General features: G+C 45.6%; 1 protein-coding gene across 8 annotated transcripts in view; it reads left to right on the top strand.

Annotated features, from left to right (window-relative positions):
* Nucleotides 1-24,184, top strand: part of EZH2 (enhancer of zeste 2 polycomb repressive complex 2 subunit) — a 78,930-nt gene that overhangs the window by 52,887 nt on the left and 1,859 nt on the right. For 5 of the 8 annotated variants that reach the window (XM_077303710.1, XM_077303708.1, XM_077303704.1 and 2 more), the window contains 15 exons: nt 1,696-1,824; nt 3,983-4,099; nt 5,755-5,875; nt 6,369-6,530; nt 7,159-7,261; nt 8,063-8,226; nt 10,746-10,837; nt 11,772-12,012; nt 14,638-14,807; nt 15,004-15,098; nt 17,046-17,086; nt 19,062-19,187; nt 20,142-20,320; nt 22,858-22,953; nt 23,761-23,842. In XM_077303710.1, the coding sequence (XP_077159825.1) occupies nt 1,696-1,824; nt 3,983-4,099; nt 5,755-5,875; nt 6,369-6,530; nt 7,159-7,261; nt 8,063-8,226; nt 10,746-10,837; nt 11,772-12,012; nt 14,638-14,807; nt 15,004-15,098; nt 17,046-17,086; nt 19,062-19,187; nt 20,142-20,320; nt 22,858-22,953; nt 23,761-23,842 (1,918 nt within the window). The remainder of the gene's footprint in view (nt 1-1,695; nt 1,825-3,982; nt 4,100-5,754; nt 5,876-6,368; nt 6,531-7,158; nt 7,262-8,062; nt 8,227-10,745; nt 10,838-11,771; nt 12,013-14,637; nt 14,808-15,003; nt 15,099-17,045; nt 17,087-19,061; nt 19,188-20,141; nt 20,321-22,857; nt 22,954-23,760; nt 23,843-24,184) is intronic. The other 3 variants (XM_077303709.1, XM_077303705.1, XM_077303706.1) reach the window with 2 other exon arrangements.

The raw sequence follows: 24,184 nt of genomic DNA, 5'->3' as shown, positions 1-24,184 counted from the left end.
GTGAAAGTAACTAAGCCTACTAATCCCAATAATAAGGTATTAAAATTGCTCTTATTCAGGATGAAGTAATTTTAAATATATGGTTTTGCAGTTAAATGCCATCCTGGTTTTTCTGACAAGCTAAGCATTGGTTGAGAAGCTGCCATGACAGCTTTTAGCTACAAGATAAGTCAAGTCTCCAGTTTTAGTAATTTCTCATGTTTTGATATTGTCAGCTGTTTCCTGTAAGAAGTTATCCTTTTGTCTTTTACGAACACTTGAATACTAGCATTTGTATAGAATGGGTAAAATCTGCACGTTGGTATACAGGCAGAATATTTGGATGTTTGTGTTAGAACAGTCATGAGTTATGAAAACTAATTTAAGCACTTCCAAGGACTCGGGCATGTCCAGTGGGATTTTTGGCTCTGCAAATCAGAATCCCCATGCCATTTTGCAAGCTGTTTTTGAAATCCCCCTCAATTCCAGAAGTAGTCTGTATTCGGAGGGGAGAGAGCTATTAGATAAATGCAAGCTCATAGGGTTTACTGGTGCAACTATTTCTTTGGATTGCAGCCAAGTTATTGTTCTGTCAGAAGCATTTAAACATTTTTTAAGTACAACAAAATTACATTTGTTACAGTGTTTCTATAGGAAAAAATGCATTGAGTATGAATGGATGTAATTTGTTAAAGTGATGCTTTAAAAATATCTACATGCCATGTACACAAGTACTTTTCAGGACACTGCCAGCCAAGTCTCCCCTCCCACCTCTGCTGTCAGGAGGTATGAAACAGCATCTGACATAACATGAGATGCCATAGTCCAGAGTTATTATTAAGATAATTTTGGTGCTGAAGGTGTGAGCACATCGCTTTTTGGATCCTGGATCTTATCTTAAGAGTACCAACTTCTAATCTGGTTTGATTCCCCGTTCCACCACATGCAGCCATCGAGGTGACCATGGGTTCCCCACAGCATTGATAAAGCCGTTCTGACTGAGCAGTAATGTCAAGGCTCTCTCAGCCTTCTAATAATGATGATGATGCTTTACAACAGCTTTATAAGACAGATGTATAAAAACAGGTAGAATTATTACCCTCATATCCCGGATGGGTGTGCTGCGGCTGAGGCTGCCTGATGACTTTACAGCTGAATTGGGATCCCTGGCATGCAGCTCATGCACTCTACCCTCCACCAACTCAGTATTGTTGCACTGTTCTCAACAGTTTCCCTGGCTTTGCTTTCATGGCATAATGAAGCATTACATAGTGCTCCCCGGGCACATTTCTTGGGATGCCTCATCCTGAGTGCTGGCTGGTACATATACGGAAGTAGATCTGGATTTGATGCATTGGAAATGTTCTCTGTTTGACTAGCTGTTTGTGAGGCAGAAGGTTCAATCTGATGGTTCACTTTTCCCCAGTAAGGAATCAAAGTGATTTTGCAGACAATCATGAAATCAGTCGTTCATGCATTATTATTTGGTGGACCGTGGCTGCAGCTGTGTCATGCACTGCCTGAAATTGTGGGTCATAGACTAGGAATCACCGAAGCAGGTGATACCCTTTGCTGTTGAAATCTTTGGGCATATGTCTATGTGTAGGAAATCTGTAATAGATTTGCTTGCATGTGGAATAGTTTTCTATATTAAGACAGACATTTTTCTCAGATATCATTAATAGTCTGAGTAATACTTGATTTTTCCTTGTCTAGAGTATGTTTAATTCTAATCGCCAGAAGATACAAGACAGGACTGAAATCTTAAATCAAGAATGGAAACAACGGCGGATACAACCTGTACACATCATGACTTCTGTGAGCTCATTGCGTGGGACCAGGGAGGTTGGTTAACATGATGCGTTGTAGAAATCCGGCTATGAAGTTTCAACACATCTTTGCTGTACCAGAGGAAATAATCCATATTTGAAGATCGCTTCCCTGGGACATGAGGCCCATCTGTTGAAGTTTATGTGGAAGGTTGGAGTGTAGTTGTGAATTTCCTGCATTCTGCAGGGGGTTGGACTAGATGACCCTGGAGGTCTCTTCCAACTCTATGATTCTATGATTCCAGGGTTGCCTCATCCTTCAGATGAGAGGTAGCTGGCCACTGTCTGGAAGTCTGTGTGTCTGTGGTGGCCTGTCCCTTGGATAGAGATGAAGGTTCATGAAGGCTAGATGCCTACCTCACAGAGGACTCAATTTGGACATTAATTACTCCTTCCTACTGTCCTTGATTCTAAGCCTTGTCCCCTTTTATTATGTCTATTTGTTGTTCATACAGGAAAGGGCTAAAGAACCCTTTTGAATCCTAGTTCATGTCGGAGAAAAGGTATACTAAATTATGTTACCTCGCAGTTCTTGATCCATTGAAAAGAACAGTTTCTTTGATAAATTATTCTCCAGCCAAGGTTATGAGCGTTCTTCTGTATTTTAATAATTGTTTGCTCATGTAAAAGGGATGGGAAGACATCAGATGGCTTTAGAATCATAATTGCATTACTGTTCCTGGAGAATAAGGTTGGCTGGTGGGAAAATGATTGCTCGGTGATCCTGAATTGAACAGGGGGTTGAACTAGATGGCCATATGGCCCCTTCCTGCTCTCTGATTCTAACTTAGCTTTGCACAGTTATAGGGCTGTACCAGAGGGGTAGAACAACTCTTTTGCCTGCAGAAGATCCCTGGTTCTGTCCCATAGTTACAAAAGGCTCTGGTAGGAGGTGATGTAAAAGACTTGAGACCCTCAAGAGCTGCTGGTGGTCAGAACACACAGTACTGCCCCTTGACCAAGGTAGCAAGCAGCTATATGTGTGTGCGTGTATATATGTCAGGGGTGGCCAAGCTGTGGCTCTCCGGATGTCCCTGGACTGCAGTCCCTATGAACCCCTGCCATGGACATCTGGAAAGCCACAGTTGGGCCACCCCTGAATATGCATTGTGTCCTCGGACTAGCAATGACTATCCATGTTCTCAGACAATTCTTAACTTTGCTATCTGAGACTCTTTACCAGACCTGGACATGATGGGAGCAACAATATCAGAAAAGATACATTGCATGAAGATACATCAATCAATCAATATTGATTCAGACCAAAATTAGAAGATACATCAGAAGATACATTGCATGAGCAAGGTGGTCCTTCAAGTCCAGTGCTTTTTTCTCTCGGCAGAGAAGACATTTCCCCACCACTTCCTTTGTGAGATCCTTGAACCGGAGATGCCAGGGCTTTAACCAGGGACATTCTGCATACAAAACGACCACAGCCCCTTCACAGATAGTATCTCCCTGGGACCGTCACATTTAAGAGCTGAGGGCCATTTCCATTGATTTGAATGCCCACTTAGGGTCTGTGGCTTGCGTGATAAAGTGCCATCTCGTTGGTAAGCCGGGAAGGTGCGGGCGTTCTCATTTGGACTTCTACCCTTAAAAAGGGAACTGTTTCCTGCTGAGTCAATCGCGAGCAGCCTGATCTTGCCTCCGCTGAAAAAATTGCTGCTGATTAGTCTCTATTATAGCCAAGCGTGCTGCTCAACCGTGTGGCTCGGAGGGAGGCTGGAGTGGTTAGATACCTGGGTCTTGGTAAGATGGGTGCATGTTACCATAAATCTAAATAAATAAATAAATAAAATATAAATAATAGCCCACAACTCTAAATAAAAGTGAAAGCCATGCGTGCCTTCTTAAAACTCTCCAAATTTGTTATGAATTAAGAACATTTAGTTCTCTAAATCTCTAGGGTTTTTTACTCTCTGGTTTGTAGTTTGACAATTTACTGCAGTTAGTATAATGCAGGGATAGTCAAACTGCGGCCCTCCAGATGTCCATGGACTACAATTCCCAGAAGCCCCTGCCAGCATTCGCTGGCAGGGGATTCTGGGAATTGTGGTCCATGGACACCTGGAGGGCCGCAGTTTGACTACCCCTTCTCTAGGGTTTTTTTACTCTCTGGTTTGTAGTTTGACAATTTACTGCAGTTAGTATAATGTCATCCCTTCTTTCAGTGCTCTGTCACCAGTGACTTGGATTTCCCCAGACAAGTAATCCCTCTGAAGACGCTGAATGCTGTTGCCTCAGTGCCCATAATGTACTCTTGGTCTCCCCTACAGCAAAATTTTATGGTAAGCGAAATACCAATACCAGAACAAATCAAAAGAGAAATTAACAATTGGGGTATGTTTTATAAGATAGAATTGTACTTAACTATTACCCGATTCCATTCATTCAGCATGCTGTAATCGTGGTATCCTTATAATACCTGATAGGGTAATTTTATTTGTATGCTTGCGTGGCAGATTTTATGGAAAGTATTCACATCCATTTATCTCTTGAATTGACTTTTTCCCTTGCATAGATGATGGGAAATAACTTAGAGGACAAAAGTCTCCTTTCTTTACAGGGGGGAGAGAAATTTCCTTTGAATTTTGAGAGGTTATAATGATGCTTAGTTTTGACTGAATCATAACTGTATGTTCTTTGATTGGGTTATCTTTTCACATACAGATGATTAAGCTTAGGAAAAGTTCAAGTGATTAAGCTTAGGAAAAGTTCAAAAGTGTGGTGGGGTGGAAAAGATAATGCAGAAACACCGTGGGGCGGGGGGCGCACTGCTGCCTTTTGGAGTGACTATATACAGAGCCAATTTACCTTTTTTTTATTGTTGCAGTTTGAAAAAAAGGAAAATTGATACAGGAATCATGGCAGCCTTGTATGCGCATTTCTACAGGAGTACTGCCGGGCTGGAATTTTAACAATGGCTTCTTGTGCTCCTAATGCTTTTGGGGCAAGATTGGGGGTGGTAATGAGGCACCAGGTGTGAACTGGATTTTAATTTCACTATCAAGCCATTCACAGCAGTGCCTGGCACGCACAGAAGCCTTATGGAAAGGTTTTGTAAGGCTTTAGATGAGGCTTTCTCAGCCGGGACTTTGAGAAACCCTGGGATTCCTTGACGGCTCTGGAAGGGTTTTCCGAATGGGTGGGAGTTGATTAATTTTTAATATATTTTTTACATTTGTTAAATATTTGTCAGGTGATGTGATGTATCATCATGTCAACCTGCCTCCCCCTCCCCAAGTGGCCATTGATGGCCCTGAAGGGGGTGGGAAGGGGAGGGGCCCAAGGTGGGCATGTCCACAGCTCTGCTTCCCAGCCATATTCTGCACCTTCATGACACTTCTGGTTTTTTTGAAGCCTGAAGAATATTTCAAGAGTTTGCCAACAGTAAAGAAATTGAGAAAGGCTGCTTTAGACCATCGGCTTATCCAGAATCCAGCAAGTGCTATGAGAAATGGGCTAGCTGTCAGTTAGTTTCAGTGGAGGACTATGTCCTTTTATGCCAAACCCTGTGTATGTACAGAAGAGCTGTTTTTTTGTACCCGTTTTTACTAACCGAAGGAATCTCAGTGGCTTCCAGTCACCTTCCCTTCCTCTCCCCACAGCAGACACCCTGTACGGTAGGTGGGACCAAGAGAGCTCTAAGAGAACTGTGACTTGTCAAAGGTCACCCAGCTGGCTGCATGCGGAGGAGCAGGGAAACAAACCTGGTTAGAGGCCACTGTTCTTAACCACCACACCAAGTGATTAACACTTTAAAGAAAGTGTCGATAAGGATTTATAAATTTGTTGCCATTCTTGTTGAAGATGCATAACATTATGGTTCTGGTGAGGACTGGAGAGGAACTTGTATATTGGTAGTGCTGCTATTTGGCCTTTGTACAAGTTCAAGAATGGGAAGAAGGCTGCAAATCCCTAATCTTTTAAAATTTATTTTAAGGTGGAAGATGAGACAGTTTTGCACAACATTCCTTATATGGGAGATGAGGTGCTTGACCAGGATGGAACATTTATTGAAGAACTAATCAAGAATTATGATGGGAAGGTTCATGGAGACAGGGGTGAGTTCTCCAATGTGGACTGTTCATTGGTGCTGGTAGCCATTATAGTTGGCCTATATTGGTCGCCTTATGGTGATGTAAGATTGATTTCTGAGAATGTGTAATTATTTCACAAAACAACCTGCTTCCTGAGAATGCATAATTATTTCACGCAATGACCTGCTTCCTGCATCACGAAACGGAAGGATTGCAGCTGAGTCTTGAATGGCTCTTCAGCTACAGACTCAGCTGGTCTCGCAGAGGAACAAGGACATATTTTTGCTGTTTGACTCTGGTCTTATTTACGAGAGAATTATTACTGATATTCTGCAACCAACACAGAGACCAGCACTGAACCTGAAGAGCAGCAACTGTCATTTGAAGCATGGTCATTGCCATGATTCGATATTTATTTGGCTACTTGGCTTAGCTCTCACCCTCAGTATGGTAGATTATCCCTTTATGACATTAATTCACGCAGGCCTCCTCAATTTATGAACATGCTTAATTTCAGAGTGTGGGTTTATCAATGACGAGATATTTGTGGAGCTGGTCAATGCCCTCGGCCAGTATAGTGACGGTGATGACGACGATGAAGATGATGAAGACGACGAAGATGATGATAATCTTGATGGGAGAAATGACAAACGGAAAAATCAGGAGACCAACAGACTAGGTATGCTGTGTTGCAGATCTTTAGAGTACATTGACCCCGCTAAATATCTATTGTGAGAATAAAATTGAATCCCTCGGATCATAACGTCATAGAGTGGGAAGGGACTGCCAGGGTCTTCTAGTCCAATGAAGTCCAATTATAATATCAGTGAGTTTTTGATTACTGGAGATCAAGCAGTTTGCACCACAATCTACTGGATCTACAATGTATGTCACTGTCCTTGCTAACACGGCCTTGGTTAACGATCTGTTAATATGTAGACGAAGTACAGGGAGTGTGATGAAGTGCACAAGCTGAAGAAGTAAAAATTAGTTTGGGCCTTCTTTAGCAGTTGGAGAGAAGCCAGGTTGCCTGGCTGGAGGTACTGGGTATTCTGCTTGTTCTGGAATGAGCATATTAAAGGAAAACGAAGGAGTTGGGGCCACACATTCCTTAAGTGTTGCTCAGTACCGGAGTGTGTGTGTGTGTGTGTGTGTGGGGGGGTATATTGGACTCTGATGTCCAGTCATTAGAATAGTAGGACATCCTTATTGCTTCCCTGGGGCTTGGGAGAAATGACAAACCTATTCTTATGAGAATATTTAGATAGCATATAATTTTAGTGTGTATTTTTTTTCCTCCTGTGTAGACAAAGAGAGCCATCCTCCCCGTAAATTTCCTTCTGACAAGATATTTGAAGCCATTTCATCAATGTTTCCAGATAAGGGTACATCAGAGGAACTGAAAGAAAAGTAAGATGTGATTTTTTACATTGTATAATAAAGAATCTCTATGTCTTAGTGAATTCCGTAGTACTTTTGAACAATTTGTATTCTCACCAAATATAGACTGCCCTCTATAGTAGGGGTAGTCAAAACTGCGGCCCTCCAGATGTCCATGGACTACAATTCCCAGGAGCCCCCTGCCAGTGAATGCTGGCAGGGGGCTCCTGGGAATTGTAGTCCATGGACATCTGGAGGGCCGCAGTTTTGACTACCCCTACTCTATAGGTTTGATAAACTTCTAGTTAAACTAGAGGTGGGGCAGAGAGGGTAGCAGTTGGGCTAGACTAGGTAACTTTGCTCGGTTACATAGTGCAAGTTATTCAGATTTGCACTGTTGACGCTGGATGTCTAGAAGACTAGTCATACATTTTAAGTGCCGTATTTGATCTCAAGAGTGGTTATAATTACATCTTTAGTTAACTTTCAAGGCTGAAAATTTTCAGTAGGTGTAGAATCCCTCTCTTTGACATGGATAGAATGCCTAAGTTTGGCTTAGCATATTGATTGTTTAAATATTTAGGTAACTTCTCTTGGTTACACCGTCACAGAGTTACAAGGGTACTTCCTTTCCTCGCCAGTTTGGTGTAGTGGTTAGGAGTGTGGACTTCTAATCTGGCAAGCCAGGTTCGATTCTGCGCTCCGCTTTGGGAAGTGAAAAAGCAGGGTGCAAAAAACAGCTCCTCTTCCCCCTCTTTCTGCTGTTGTATGGTAAATGGCAGCAGAGCTATGGCTGTATAAAACAACTGACCTCTCTTCCTTTTTCTGTAGGTACAAAGAACTCACAGAGCAGCAGCTTCCAGGGGCTCTTCCTCCCGAGTGCACACCAAACATAGATGGACCAAATGCCAAATCTGTTCAAAGGGAGCAAAGTCTACACTCCTTTCACACTCTCTTCTGCAGACGCTGCTTCAAATACGATTGCTTTTTACATCGTGAGTACAGAAACAGTTGTCCCTCTCTGGGCTTAGTATTCCGGAATCCTGGAACATTCTGCTCCATAGCTGTCCCTCTACTTTGGGGCCACGTATTAGGTTCCGCCTTTTGTTTGCAATGTGTTGAGTGTTTAACTGTGCCAAAACTTAATGGTTTGACATTCTTTTATGCAACATTTAGTAATAGTAGTAGTACCTTTATTAAGTCAATTTGATTTGTATATATAATACAAAACCTAAAAGCCATAAAATTAATAACAATAGTAATTAGGATAGGATACAAAAATATATTTACAACAAGTATTGGAATATTAATGCAATATTAAAACAGATAAGAATTAAAAATATATTGTTTACCATAAAGATATTTACTGGTTGAGCGTATTGTGATACATATGAGAGAAAAAAATAGAGTATTGGTTACAGGGATGAAAAATCAACTTGCTCACCCTTATGAACATGGACAGATATCCAGATCAAATGCAATTTGCCTATACTTTAGAAGAAGAAGAAGAGTTGGTTCTTATATGCTGCTTTTCCCTACCCAAAGGAGGCTCAAAGCGGATTACAGTCGCCTTCCCTTTCCTCTCCCCACAACAGACACCCTGTGGGGTGGGTGAGGCTGAGACAGAGCCCTGATATCTCTGCTCGGTCAGAACAATTTTATCAGTGCTGTGGCGAGCCCAAGGTCACCCAGCTGGTTGAATGTGGGATGCTTTAGGATGCTTAGGGCTGATCCTGCGTTGAGCAGGGGGTTGGACTAGATGGCCTGTATGGCCCCTTCCAACTCTATGATTCTATGATTCTATTATAAGATGATAAAGCTGAGTGTCTGGTATAATGTGACAACAATGGTAGAATTAAACTATTCCTGATACTGGTTTAACAGGGGGAACACAATAATATGTGTGAGATAGTTTCCAATTGGCCAGCATTACAAGGGCATAAACCTGACTCCAACAGACACTTGTGGCCCTCAAGAAGAGCTGAAGGAAACGCATTAAAACATGCTCTAGAGAAAGCCCAGTGATATTTTACTAAGGAAATATTTAATGACTATGGAGCTGGAGTACTTCCTGGCCATCTTCTCAGGGTGCTATATAATCTGGTTCTAAGAGCATAAATTTTCTTGTCCAGTGAATTAATTGTCTTGTCCAGTGAATAGAGGCAGACATTGCATTCAGTTTTATGTTCCCTGGATCCTCAGTATTCTATGACTCACTGTTTACAACTGGGCATTGTTGTATAACTTCCCCTTTTGAAGTACCAGGTTTCTTTTTCATCTTGTAAAAAGAAATGAGTGTTCTATTTTCATGTTGGGATTCTTTAGTTAATTTAGGATTGGCTTCCAAAGGATTACAATGTTAGGATTACAATGGAAGCTTAATCTCCCCCCCCCACCCCCCATTAGATTATTTTCTGTAGCTTGTTGGCTACACATCATAGCCAGCCTTTTGACCATGGCTTTGAGGTACCCGGAAGTTATATCAGCTGGCTGTGACTCCCTGCTGCGGCCCCTGGAAGTGAAAGGAGCTTTGGACGGCAAAGGTTTAAATGGCCTTTCCCACCCCCTCAAGGCCTGACATTGGCTACTTTAGAAGCGGGTGGGTCAACCTGCCCTTAAACCTTTTTCTTTTCTCTTCACTCGGATCTGGAAATGGGTGGCACAGGGTGGGAGGGTTCTCCCCAGCCGCCATTTTGAAAAAAAAACCATGTTGCGGTACCATAGAGGGGCCTTCACAAAACTCTCTTGCTATAGCTGGTAAACTGTGTCATAGATGATGCTAGAGAATTTATTTAACAGACAGTGGAACCAATCCACCTTTTACCTGCAGGGTTCTCAGTGTTAAAAGCGAGTGAGGAGCAGAGTTTCCGTGTACAAATCATTATGCGTGCTGCCGCTTTGTGGAGTGAATGGCAGCCTGTGCTGGCAGGAGGGCTGGGTCTATGCCAGCCTACGAGGGCAACTCAGGATCAGAAGGAGCACATTTCTTAACATCGCGGTCTAACTGCTGATTGCTGAGTCTGACGCTGCATTCCAGCAGCGCCAATCAGTCAGAGCGTGGGCACCTGAAATTTCCCTCTGTAGAAATGGGTTGGATCCAGCCAGCTTTTATACTCAGTCTAACCCAGGGGTAGTCAAACTGCGGCCCTCCATATGTCCATGGACTACAATTCCCATGAGCCCCTGCCAACATTCATGCTAGCAGGGGCTCATGGGAATTGTAGTCCATGGACATCTGGAGGGCCGCAGTTTGACTACCCCTGGTCTAACCCATTCTTTTCCCTACTGTCGCTTCTGTCTGATGTGGCTTTTTGACTTGCAGGTGGACAGAGGCAACCTCTCCTTTCCTTTTCACCAGCAGAAAAAAATCCAGTTGCATTCAACCGGTTATCGTTCAACCTACAGTGTTGTTGTCGCCTAGCAAGGCTTTTAGCGTATTGATCTTTGATGAGTTTCTCAGGCAGAACTACCCTTGTTCATTCTGATTATTTGGTGTTTGTTTTTAATTCCCTAGCATTCCACGCCACTCCTAACACTTACAAAAGAAAAAATACGGAGACTGCAATAGATAATAAACCTTGCGGGCCACATTGTTACCAGCATTTGGTAAGATTTCCCTCCACACCGACTCTTGATTTAAGACGCTTGGCCGTTAAGAGAAAGTAAGGGAACTCGGAGGTTACATCTGCTAGCAGATCCCTTTTATTTAGCTGAACCAGGAGAGAAATTTAATCAGTTTAAGAATGGGATTTGCTGAAAAGCTTTGTTGCATGCACAGTCTTACTGTAGCTCCCCCCTCCTTCTCTGAAATTTGGCTGGAGGTGGTGATAAGATAATCTTGGAAGCACTAGGTGGGCTGGATCAGTCATGGAAGCTGAGCAGCACTTTTTCTGCCATTCCTGAGCCTTTGGGCCTCAGTCTTGGCTCATTCTAGGTTTGTTCTTTGCTTCGTTGGTCTGGATATAGAGCTGAGTAAACCTGTCACTGCTGTCGCTGATCTGTTTGGCAGAAGCAGCAGCATATTTGTGATCCAGTTATAAACTTTGCCACCAAACGCGAAATGCCGGGACTTTCAAATGACTGCCGTTCCCGACAAATGCTCCCTTCTTCAGATACAGCTAGAATGTGAGCTCCTGTGTCTTTATATCAGGGCTAGTCAAACTGCGGCCCTTCAGATGTCCATGGACTACAATTCCCTTGAGCCCTTGACAGCGAACATGGAGGGCCACAGTTTGACTACCCCTGCTTTATATCTTAGAGTAGAATGATTTTGGATGTTGAATGACAATAGCAAGCAAATGACAATAGCCAGTCAGATTGGATTAGGGTGATGAGCAGAGGTTGGTAAGTGTGGAAAAATTAGTATCTATCATGAGGCCTCTGAAATCATTCCGGTCTCCCAGACAAAAAGACAGATTGGTGCCTATTCCAGCTGCATCTGAAGAAGTGGCCAGTGGCTCTTTAAGGTGTTCCAGAACTCTTGCTCTTTTCTGCTGTTGCAGACAGACTAACACAGCTCTCCATCTCGTCCATTACCCAGGAAGGAGCCAAAGAATTTGCTGCTGCTCTAACTGCTGAGCGAATAAAGACGCCACCCAAGCGCCCAGGGGGCCGTCGAAGGGGAAGGCTCCCCAACAACACCAGCCGGCCGAGCACGCCAACTATAAACGTGCTGGAATCGAAGGATACGGATAGTGACAGAGAAGCTGGGACTGAAACTGGGGGAGAGAATAACGATAAGGAAGAGGAAGAGAAGAAAGACGAGACTTCAAGCTCCTCGGGTGAGCCCCATGCAGGGCGTGTGTTTGAGTGAAAAGAGCTCTTGGGGTAGATTAAGCTCTTGGTTCCGTCCCACATAACAGTGGTTAGTTTTGTTTTGCACTGTGGCCTTTCAATAACTTGGTTGCAGAATAGCTAATTATGGAACCCCAATACGAAAGTACTTCCAGTTTCGTTCTCTAGATTTTAGAGAGACCATTTTAAGGAGTACGGTCTTGTGAAGAAAAAAGTTTGCATAAAATTTACTACTGCGATTTAAGTGTCTCAAAGGAATTTGGCTTTGAGCTGGCTGTAAATACATGGGCCATGTACACGTGCATGTACAACCTGAGCAAGTAAGAGGACGGTTGCTGTGATGCTGACACCCAAAACTATAAAACATAACAAAACTCTCATAGTAAAGAGTGCCAAATCTGCCACAGTTATCTCTTGTGCGGGTTGTTGAAGAAGCAAAGCCGTTTGTTTTTGACGCATCTGTTGCCTCTGAGGAACAGTAATGTGGCCAGGGAGAAGACTAGTGCACCATGAGAAATAAATTCCTGGCATACTTAGATGGTGCTTCTGAAGCTTCAGCCTTTCAATGGGCTGTGTCTGAGGGCAGTTTGTCTGCTTTCTCTCTGCATCAGGAGGGACCGAATGACTTGGTTTTAGGCAGTGCAGAAGCATGGGAGAAGGGGCAGAGCATCTGCTTTTCATGCAGAAGGTCCTAGGTTTCATCCTTCGCATCTCTAGCCTGACTCAGTACAATGAGATCATTCCCTGCCTTTGGGTCTGTCATTGGTCTATGTGCACTCCCAATTTTTATTTTTCAAAGAATGGGCCTTGAAAGATGAAGGAGACACTGACCTAGACTCTACATATAAAGGCCAAGTCCTGACATGGATAGTCCAGGCAAGCCCAATCCCATAAAATCTTGGAAGCTAAGCAGGGCCGACCCCAGCTAGTATTTCCATGGGAGACTTCCAAGGATTTGGGTGGTAGTTCTTCCAAAGAACACAAGGGGTTAACACATGGAGGCAGCCAATGGGAAAACATGACAGACAATTCTCAGATCTCCTGGCTATTTTATACACATCTGTAAACTGCTGGAAGCAATATAAATAAATGGTTAAGGCCTAAGTGGGAGGAGAAAGGCGCAGGGCCAGTCCAGGATAGCGGAAGACACTGATTGGCCCCTCGCCCGGACTGTCAAGAATTCCAGCCAGTCAGGTGAGGGGCCAAATGGAAGGCGCAAAGCGCCTTCCCATTGGGCCCTCACCAGGACAGACCAGAGTTACATCCAGTCAGGAGGCACAAAGCGCCTCTCGACTCGCCCACCCAGGGCAATCTGGAAACATTGCTGCCAGTTTGCTCCTGACAACTGCAGGGAGAGGAGGTCAGTAGGGCTGCCAAGGGGGATGAGAACAGAGGCTTGGATAGGCTGCACCAGCCCTTTTCACCCCAAGGCTGCCCTAACTGTCAAGTCCAACTGTAACTTGCCTCCCTTTGCCTCAGAACTCTGCCGGAGCTGGCAGGAGGCTGGAGAGTGCGCTCCCTCCCCCTCCCTCCCTTCAGGCCTGCTGAGAAGGAGCCTCTGACAGGTCCTGACTGAGGGGAGGGAGGCCTTTCCAAGAGCAACGCAGGGGAGCCTGAGGGCCTTCCCTTTGAGGGGGGGGGGGACTTTCCCCTTCTGCCAAACAGTTGGCTGACAGGAAGTCCACAGAAAAGCCCCTTCTCACTTAAAATACTGTTCTGGCTGGGGCTTAGACACAGCCAAGCCATGTGTCTTTCTTCTTTGCAGCTCTGCAGATTTGAGGCCACTGCACAGCGTTATTCTGCAGACGAAACTGGATGCTGTTGTGGAGGTTTTTCTGTCTCCTGTTTCATCTGCACAACAACCCTGTGCAGTAGGCCTCAAGTCTTTCAATTCAGCAACAAACTTTGTGGGAGGCCTTAAATGTTTCTTCTCTACCACAACCCTGTCCAAAGTAGTCCTTTCTGCCGGGGGGAGGGGGGGGGGCTGATCTTTATACTATGAAGATGAGTTGTATTTACAGGAGCTCTCCAGGCCCCACCTGGAGGTTGGCTACCCCTGGGTTGGAAATATTCCTGGAATTTTGGAGGTGGGACTTCAAAATCGTACAATGCCTCAGAGTCCAGCCTTCGAGGAGGCCACGGGTGCACTTCTGGGCCCAGGGGGAAGGCTGCGCCGCTGCTGGGGGGGGGGGAGCCTTCCTCCCGGCCCCAAAAGCACACCTAGCGCCCGTTGTATTTACAAGTACAACAGGCTTGGTCCCTAGTACATTAAATAAATAGTACAGGGACCCAGGTAAGTTGAACTGCAGAACAAATTGTACAATTTTTAATATGTGATGTAGCAACCTAGTAGCTCCTTATTAACAACTTTCTCTTCCTCTCCCACAACAGACACCCTTGTGAGGTGGGTTGGGCTGAGAGAGCTCTAAGAGAACTGTGACTAGCCCAAAGTCGTCCATCTGGCTGCATGGGGGGGAGGAATGGGGAATCAAGCCCAACTCTCCAGATTAGAGATGACCACTCTTAACGACCGTGCTGAATTTCAGTAAAGCAGGGTCTTTGGGAAAGGGTCTTGAAAAACATTGCTTCATTCTTTATTCTTCCCATTGCAGAAGCAAATTCTCGATGTCAAACGCCAATCAAGATGAAGCCAAATATTGAGCCTCCTGAAAACGTTGAATGGAGCGGTGCAGAAGCATCAATGTTCAGAGTTCTCATTGGTACCTATTACGACAATTTCTGTGCAATTGCCAGGTTAATCGGGACCAAAACATGTAGGCAGGTAAGAGCAAAGGGGCTCTTAGTACAAGCAGAATCTTCTTATTTGCACTGAATATGACTTTACTGTCACAAGACTAGATTATGACTAGAAATAGATTAATGCAATAAATCTAGAGATAAATAAATGTAAACCAACACACTTGCTCAGTGGGAAACAGATGACTTGGGCCAGTGTCAGACATGCACTCTCTTTCCAGGTGTACGAGTTTAGAGTAAAGGAATCTAGTATTATTGCTCCTGCACCCGCTGAAGATGTTGATACTCCTCCAAGAAAGAAGAAGAGGAAACACAGGTAAATCAGTGGCTGGCCAGCCAGCCCAACACCATGCTAACCCACAGGAGAGAATAAAGATCTCTCTAGTCAGGAAAAAAGAGCCCGTTTCAGTAGGGCCGTTAGAGTCAAATCCAGGAGTACCTCTCTGGAACTCAAGCCCTGAAGCTGGTGTTGGGGTCTGAAGTGGGGTTGAGCGCTCCGGTGCGCTTCGGCTGCTTTGGCAAGCATCGACACCCGAGGTGGCTAGTGCCATGGCGGGGCGATGCACGAGGCGGCTCATGCGCCGGTGATGCCCCTCCTTTCTGCGGTGATGGCCGCCTTGAGCATCTGTGCTCGCCAAAGTGGCCGGAACTCTCAACTCAATAGAACTTATTCTATTGAACTCACATCTAAAACAAGTCAGAGGCTAATATTTGTTGTCTCTCTCTATAGTAAGATATTTTTTAAAAAGTACAACTTTTCATACATTTGTGGCCTGAAATAAAATCTGGATACTGATGCCTTATATGCGTTGGGTACAAATTACTTGTGAAATTAGAAATACAGCACTGTGGATCATAGAATGTAGATCCTGATAGAATAGGCATGTATCCTGGGCTTTTAGCTGAATTGGATCTGCTTCTGCCGATCAGATTTTCTTTATACAGCAAGAGGAAACGATACTCTTTGGCCACGTGAGCCATGTTCCTTTAGTTACACCAGCTGGTTCAAGATAAAATTAAGTCATCTGCTGAAATTCTAGCAATGACTTTAGCTTTACTGCACAACCAGAGTTTTTGCTTCTGTATCCAACTTGGCACACTATGGTTCCTGCTTGCTCTCTACACCAGCTTCAGGTGGCAGGCTGTCTTGATCTGGAGGTCAAGTGCAAACCATTGTTTGCTAGCTTGGACCTGATGGGAAATGATATTTTGCATCAAAAAAAGTACTTATTAAAAGTACTCGATTAGAGAGTATGCAGAGAGGAGAACCTTTTCAAGCACAAGCCTCATTCCTGTAGCATCAAACCATGTGTGTCGTGTGTTGCCATATGAGGTCTGAAGCAAAAGCTAGCTGAATTCTCCTTGTTTTTAGCCTCCATTCCACCTCCCAAGTAATGAAGAATTTACTAGAGCATTGCTATTAGAAGGGACAACATAGCATTACAAAGCAAATGCCTTGATCCAAAGTTTTACATACACTGGCATGTATGTGGCTCATTGAAACCAGTGGACTTAACTGCCCGTTCTAGGCCTGTTGAGTCTGCGTAGGATCTCAGTTGATATAACACAGAATATGTCGTCATGATCCATGAGAATTACTGCCCATGTTGCCAGAGATCTCTGTTAAACGCACTGTATGTTGTCCACTAGAGCAGGGGTCCCCAACCCCCGGTCCGCGGCCTGGTACCGGGCCGCAAAGGCCATCGGAGTGGGCCGCCAGCGGCCACGCCTGCCTCCCCCCCTGCAGCGAGAGGGGGGAAAGAGGCCAGCACAGCAGCCGGCACAGCGGCCGGTGCGCCAGCGACACGAACGCGCACGCGCGGAACTGCCTCGCGTGTGCGTTTGCGCCCCCTGGTGGCCAAAACGCGCACGCGCGGCAACTCTGTGCATGCATGTTAGCGCCACCTGCGCGTTTTGAGCAACTGCGGCAGCCGGGCCGCTGGCTCTCCCCCACTCCCGGAGGCGGTCCCCGACCAGATGAAGGTTGGGGACCGCAGTGCTAGAGTGCTTCTGCTTGCCTGGGCAGGAGTGATGTTTGAATCAGCCCTGTGTTTATTTGCTAGAAAACAGTACGTATATGTAGTTGGCTTGTTCCAACACTTATATGTTGATCTCTCATTCTGCAGTTTCTCTTGGACTTTGCAATATTGTACATGCACAAGATCTGTCGAATTAAGTTCCAAAATATTTGTCATGTTGCCTTTCCCCAGTTGCCTTTCCCAATACAGCTCATCAACTTTATTGTGTGTTTTTCTCTTTACAGGTTGTGGGCAGCTCACTGCAGAAAGATACAGCTGAAAAAGGGTCAGTATCTTGCTTATGAAATTCTAAATTCTAAAATGCTGCTTTCCAAAGGGGCAAACGGCTAAACCTCCAAGAGTCTGGCATTTGTTTCTAAGCGGAAGGGAGGCAGTGCATCCCTCCAGCCTGCCCATTCTCCCCGCTCGTTGCAGTGGAGGGGGCAGTGCGCCCCTGACAAAGGGATGGTGTGAATGGGGAAACTCTGATTGATACTGCAACGTAATGGAAACTTTTACTTGTGCATGCCACAGTAGTTAGATGTTCTGTTATCGCTGCTGTTACACACAAGAAAGGAAAGTGAGAGAAAGAGGAATTCACCACATTGCTGTAATAGACATTGCAAGTGAGTGTGAGGAGATTTATGTTATTTGAATAAATGACAAATACCTCACCTCACAAAATAAATCTGCCAGTAATGATGTTTTCCCTGTAAATTAATCTCAAAAACCTCCGTGCCACCCTAAATCTTTATCCGTGAGCCTCTCCTGTTGACACTGAACCCAGACTGCTTGGAATGGAGAAGTCAAAGCAGTGGGCTCTGCTCTTTCCCAGTCAGTGTCTTGCTGAGATGAGCCCACAGGCTGGTCTTTCTGCCAACAGTGGCAAGATACTCGGGGTGAAAAAAAAAAACAAGAGGAATTCTTGACAGGTAACCAGGTGGATTTTTAAAGTGCCGTAACTGCCTCCACAAGCCATACCTGTTACACTTGTGGTTGGTTTTAAAATGCCTCCGGGGACCAAAAATAATCTGAAAAGAAATGGAGCAGAAGTGACTCTGGTTGAGAAAGCCTGAACCAGCCTGTGTCAGACTTCCCAGAGGCTCAAAAAGCTTGAGGAATCTGGGTTTGAACCACGAGTTTAAACCATGGGTTTGACCTTCTATTGCTTTATTAAAAAGAGGGCATCAGATTAAATTTGTAAGCCTAAGCCATGTAAGAGCCTCTTGTGGTGCAGAGTGGTAAGGCAGCCGTCTGAAAGCTCTGCCCATGAGGCTGGGAGTTCATTCCCAGCAGCCGGCTCAAGGTTGACTCAGCCTTCCATCCTTCGGAGGTCGGTAAAATGAGTACCCAGCTTGCTGGGGGGTAAACGGTAATGACTGGGGAAGGCACTGGCAAACCACCCCGTATTGAGTCTGCCATGAAAACGCTAGAGGGCGTCACCCCAAGGGTCAGACATGACTCGGTGCTTGCACAGGGGATACCTTTACCTTTAAGCCATGTCCTCTGACTTCTACCCATACGACAGCCTTTACAGTTATCGTTACTTTTAGCTCAGGGGCGCCTGTCTTGTGGAGCCTGGAACTCTGAGCACAACCACAACATAGCTGGCTTGGAGGCAGAGCCCAGCACCAAATGCCAGGGAACGAGGTTGGGCACAACATTAATAGTAATTCTTCAGCATTTTGAGCAGTAACTGTTTTAACGGGGTGCCTTTTAAAATGGACACAATGTTTAAAAATATTTTCTTGTATGCGCACAGCATCAGTCACTGTGTGAAGATCCTTGTTCTGCCAAAGCATTGTTCGGAGAAACTTGCTCCGCCAATCAAATCTCCGTGGGCCAATCAGAAGCCTTGCTGGGCAAAAGCCCCGCCTGCTTGTTAAAAACACACTTGGCAGGGGTCAAGAAAGATACCTGCAGGGGCCATGTTGGGTCGAGCTTTTCAGGCAGATACTTGGTTGTAAAACTCAGTTCCAACATATTTTCAACCATCTAATTACAATGGGGAAAATATTAAATGCCTGTTAAATTTTCCCCTTGAACAATGTAGGACTTAGTGCCCAAGGCAGAAATGGGCAAATTGAAACCTAAAAGGGTAGCATAGGTCATCTTATTTGTACATGTCATTTGTTCTTTTCTTTTGCTGTGGGAAATAAGGGGTTTTGTTTTAGGATGGGGGTTTCCTTTGAAAGCCTTTTTGTCAAGTTCTCTGATTCACTCTTCCTGAAGTCATTGCAGTGTGTCTGTATTTTGTTCAGACGGGTCGTCGAACCATGTTTACAACTACCAGCCGTGTGATCACCCACGCCAGCCTTGTGACAGCTCCTGCCCCTGCGTCATTGCTCAGAACTTCTGTGAGAAGTTCTGTCAGTGCAGCTCAGAATGTAAGTGGTTGGAGGAACAGGTGATTCTGACATCTAATTTAGAAGACTCCTATTGCTTGGCCAGTTTCTGAAAGCTTAAAAGAATTCTGAAACATTTCATGTGCAGAGGAAACATATAAATTATTCTGAAGAATAGAAGGCAAGTACTGCCAATATTAGGTTAGAAGAAGAAGAGTTAGTTCTTATGAGCCGGTTTTCTTTACCTGAAGGAGTCTCAAAGTAGCTTCCAGTCACCTTCCCTTTCCTCTCCCCACAACAGACACCCTGTGAGGGAGGGGAGGCTGAGAGAGCCCTGAAGAAGAAGAGTTGGTTCTTATATGTCGCTTTTCTCTACCTGAAGGAGTCTTGAAGCACCTTCCCTTTCCCCACAACAGACACCCTGTGGGGTGGGTGAGGCTGAGGGAGCCCTGATATCTCCGCTCGGTCAGAACATTTTTATCTGCCGTGGCGAGCCCAGGGTCACCCAGCTGGCTCTGTATAGGGGAGTGTGGAATCAAACCCAGCCCGCCAGATTAGAAGTCTGCACTCCTAACCACTTCATCAAGCTGGGTGTATATATTGGTTTTAATATATTCCAATCTTAGTTGGGATTTTTAAAATCCATGATAGTTGTGTGTCGTCTGGGGCGCATGCTCAGTTCACACAGCAGTTTATTCTTGTGAAGGGAACATGCATCGGACATCCTTCCCAGGGCTCTTATCAGCCAAAATGGTCTTGTTTAGTGTGCATGTTGAGAGTGTAGAATTTGAAAAGCTCTGCTTTTAGGGTTGGCTTGGAGTGTTCAATCGTGGGCCTTTGGCGGGCAGGATATACAGTTTGAAATGTTTTTAAAAAACGGGAAGACGAGTGAGCAAGCCTTCTTAACCACCATGGTAGTAGGTAGGGCTGGGATGTATCGTATCTCATGTAAAATCCACTGCATTTCCCCTGATTCTTGTTTTATTTTCCTGAAAGGCCAGAACAGGTTTCCTGGGTGCCGCTGCAAAGCACAATGCAACACTAAGCAGTGTCCCTGCTATCTGGCCGTACGCGAGTGTGACCCAGACCTTTGTTTGACGTGTGGAGCAGCTGATCACTGGGACAGCAAAAACGTCTCTTGCAAGAACTGCAGTATTCAGCGTGGATCCAAAAAGGTGCTTCATCTCCTTGGTGAACAACACCCACTTGCTCTCCTTTTTTAAACCCCCGGTATTGTGCTAATCTCACAGATGCTGGCTTCGGCTTCAGCTCTCACTTGGCCCCTGCATTGTTCCTTGAATCATCCCGGTATGTTGCCTGTCTGATTGCAGCACTGGGTATTGACCGTGCATGTCTGAACACAGAGTCAGCCGTTTCAGCTGACGTGGTGTCATGTGCCATCCGTGCCTGCTAGCTACTTGAGCATTTCTGTGGACAGAAGGATTCCTGCCCACAGAAAACAGCTTTTGGCTAGAGTAGAAGAGGCAGGCAAATTACTGGTCTCCGAGGTCTCCAGAGAGGAGGTACCATAAAGTCATGCTCTGTGTGGAAATCCTCCCATTCATGAAGATGCCACTAAATCCAGTTCCAAACCTGGACCCAAAGTAAGGGTCAGAAAATCTGTGTAACTGGGTAAGGGACAGCAACAAGAAATATTTGTCCGAACCTAGGGGGACATCCAGCCTTATAGGGAAAGTTTAGTCTAAAAAGAAACAAAGGTCATTTCAGATTGCCGCCTGAAATTACAACAGCTGTTTTGAACTGCACAGGCTAGGGCAAACGGACTGCAGTACTTTGAGTCCTCTGCAATGGTTGCAGTTTCAGTGTAGAACCTTGAGGGGGTGCTAAGCGAAGAGAAGGAGGAAAGCAAAGCTAAAGCTGAGAGGAGGGAGAAAAAAACGCAGCAGTGGGAAGAGATGGAGGCTGGAGGGAAGGAAGGAAGCAGTGAAGGAAGAAGTTGCCAGGGGGAGAGAACAAGGGCAGGCAGGGTCTGGGTTGGGAAATGGCGATAACATGGGGGGGACCCGTGGGGATGAGAATCCCCCATCCAGTCTCCTTATGAGGCCCCTGTTGATGCCACTCAATAGGTAGTATTCACAGAGCATTTCCCGTAAAGTTGCAGGGGGTGATAGTTTGCTGCGTGTGCAGTCAAGCTGTGTGGAACAAAAGGATCAGTACAGCGCCCCCCCCCTCCGGCGCTATGTGGCAGGCCACCCCAAGGAAATCCACTTTGAATTCCTGGACTTCCTGGGGTGGGAGAGGTCACAGGTGAGGTACTTGATCTGGGAGTGCAAAGTGTCTATGCGTCAGCACAACAGGAATTAGTGGTTACGAGATACTATTCAACCCCAGTGGTTGGCAACATGGTCCATCGTGTCAGGAAAAGGGGCTGCTCTCTTTGTTGCCATAATGTACTTTCTAAGTTACTCTAGAAATACAGGGCCTTCGACTCGATGTGCACTAAAGTGGCTGGCATCCCTTTCCATCCCCCCCCCCCCCCAAAAAAAAATGAAATTGCTGGGCACGCACACGAGCTGCATGAGGTGTATTTGGGTCGTTTTCATGATGATGATGATCTTATAAAGCCCAAATGGCTTTTAGAAGCTGTGGTCGCATCCTACTGCCTTTTCTGCTGGCTCTCCTCCAGTTCCCCTTGTAGCCCCAGACATACCTGGCTTCTTTTCTAGGCAGGGCCACGTCTCTTAGCATTATTCCCCCTCCTTTGCCAAACAGTACAAAATGCTCCATTGTCGGTGGGAAATGGCCAGGGAAGAGACAGAGTAAACACACTGCAGAATAAAATGGGTTTTCATACAACTAAACAGTGTCATAGAAATGGGGTATGTGTTTCTGTTTGTGTGTGTGTTACTGAGAATTTAGTGACCCATGTACTATAGGCATGACCCTCAGGTCAGTTCTTTGGTGCCAGCCGCCACAGTAATGCAGAAGCACTAAGGTGAGTGGATCTTGCATGAAAGAACTGCCTTATCTGTAGGGGGAGAAAAATCATTCTGCAAAAGTCCTTTGTTCAGCCACGAGCCTGTCTCTTGCTTGTCGCAGTCAGGCCTGGAATATCCATTAAAGCTAGCCTAATTTTAGCATGTACCTGCAATACCAAAGCAGTCTGTACTAGGGCTGTGTGCTTTGGCTCAGTTTAGCCGCCTCGCACCAAAGCCCAAAGTGGCGCATAAGAGGCCAGCAGTGTGGCAGTGCGCCAGCCACATAACGTGTGTGGCCGCTGGCTGGCACACTGCCATCACTTATCTCTCTGGGCCGTGGCTGCCTCAGGCTGCGGTGATTGCCGAGGTGGCCAAACCGAGCCAAAGCTCACCCCCTAGTCTGTACCATACGGTTATATAACATCAGCTGCCAGGGTGTGGCTGTTCACCCTTTGAAGGTTTGTGCATCCTCCTTATGTTGTATTAGAAGAGACAATCGATCCAGTGGCAGCAGTCCCTTTTGAGAGAAATTATGCGTGACTCCTGAAGTCGGGACTTGGGGGTGGTCAGCAGCTAGTGGGAAGAAAACATCCCGACATTTCCTGGGCACCCGGCTGAGATCCACAAATTCACTGCTGCTCACCCCTATGGCTCATTCATAGGGAGAGTTTTATGTGCAACCAGGCAGCCTCTCGTGTGACTCCCAGCTAGTTTAGGGTTAAGCGTTTCCCGCTTGAGAGTTGTTTCTAAGGCACTTGTTTTTATTCTGCTAGCATTTGCTGCTAGCACCTTCTGATGTGGCAGGCTGGGGGATTTTCATTAAGGATCCTGTACAGAAAAACGAATTCATCTCTGAGTATTGTGGCGAGGTAAGAAACCACTTGAACAAGACATGAGATTCCTCTCTCTCTCCCCCCGCCCCCCAATATATAGTGCTTTACATTCTAGACGGAAGGAAAATATGTAAAGAGTGAGGCTTAGATTCCATTGATGTAAAGCAATAGTTCTAGAGCAGGGGTAGTCAAACTGCGGCCCTCCAGATGTCCATGGACTACAATTCCCAGGAGCCCCTGCCAGCAAATGCTGGCAGGGGCTCCTGGGAATTGTAGTCCATGGACATCTGGAGGGCCCTGTTCTAGAGCTCTTCACAAATTACCCTTCCTTGCATGCCGAGTAATGGAAGTCAGTAATTGCAGTGCATACTGGAGGTGAGGTGGGGTGGGGTGGAGTGGGGGGAGCCGTATGAGGGTTTCCAGTTATACCTTTAGCCTTACAGTCCACCTTCCTCTCCCCTGAGAAACCCAGTGGGACTTAAAGAATGGCAAACGAGCAACATTAAACATACCTCTTGCTATTTCTGTTGTATGTGCTTTTAACCATGGAGTGCTAGACAGCAGCAGCCTTCCCTGTAAACTTTATTGTGTGGGCAAGATGTGGAGAAAGTTAGTCTTAGCCTTAATCCTGCAGCCTCAGAGGAGGCCCACAAGGGAAAGACAGATCCAGAGGTTCTGCAATCACAGTTAGCAGCAGAACACAGCAGGACGCAAGCCAGTCATTTTCCAGTTAGGTTATGCAGACATAAAAGCTGGGATACGGTGGGGAAGAGGAAGGGCACAGAATGAGACACCTGCTTGAATTGCTGTCTTATCAACACCGTCTCTTCAATAAAATTCCAGATTATTTCACAGGATGAAGCAGACAGAAGAGGAAAAGTATATGACAAATACATGTGCAGCTTTCTGTTCAACTTAAACAATGGTAGGTGTGTTGCCCTTCACTCTCCATACTCTTCATCATGTACCCCATTCCTTATCTTGGCATAGGATGTGAGGTGTGATGTTAACGGGGACATAAGGGTCTGAAGAAAGGGTTACTGGTCTAGGACTGTATCAGTTTTCTAACAGTTTGGGGGCAGCAGGGACGAGGACTGTTGATTTTAAACATGGTTTTGTATACCCATATATATTACTGAGCAGTAATCTCAGGCTCTCTCAGCCTCCCCTCCCTCACAGGGTGTCTGTTGTGGGGAGAGGAAAGGGAAGGTGAATGGAAGCCCCTTTGAGACTCTCTTGGGTAGAGAAAGTGGCATATAAGAACCAA

This window comes from Paroedura picta, chromosome 11, assembly GCF_049243985.1.
Source record: "Paroedura picta isolate Pp20150507F chromosome 11, Ppicta_v3.0, whole genome shotgun sequence".
Lineage (NCBI taxonomy): Eukaryota > Metazoa > Chordata > Lepidosauria > Squamata > Gekkonidae > Paroedura > Paroedura picta.
The sequence above is the reverse complement of the archived record's forward strand: the minus strand, read 5'-3'. Positions and strand labels throughout refer to the sequence as shown.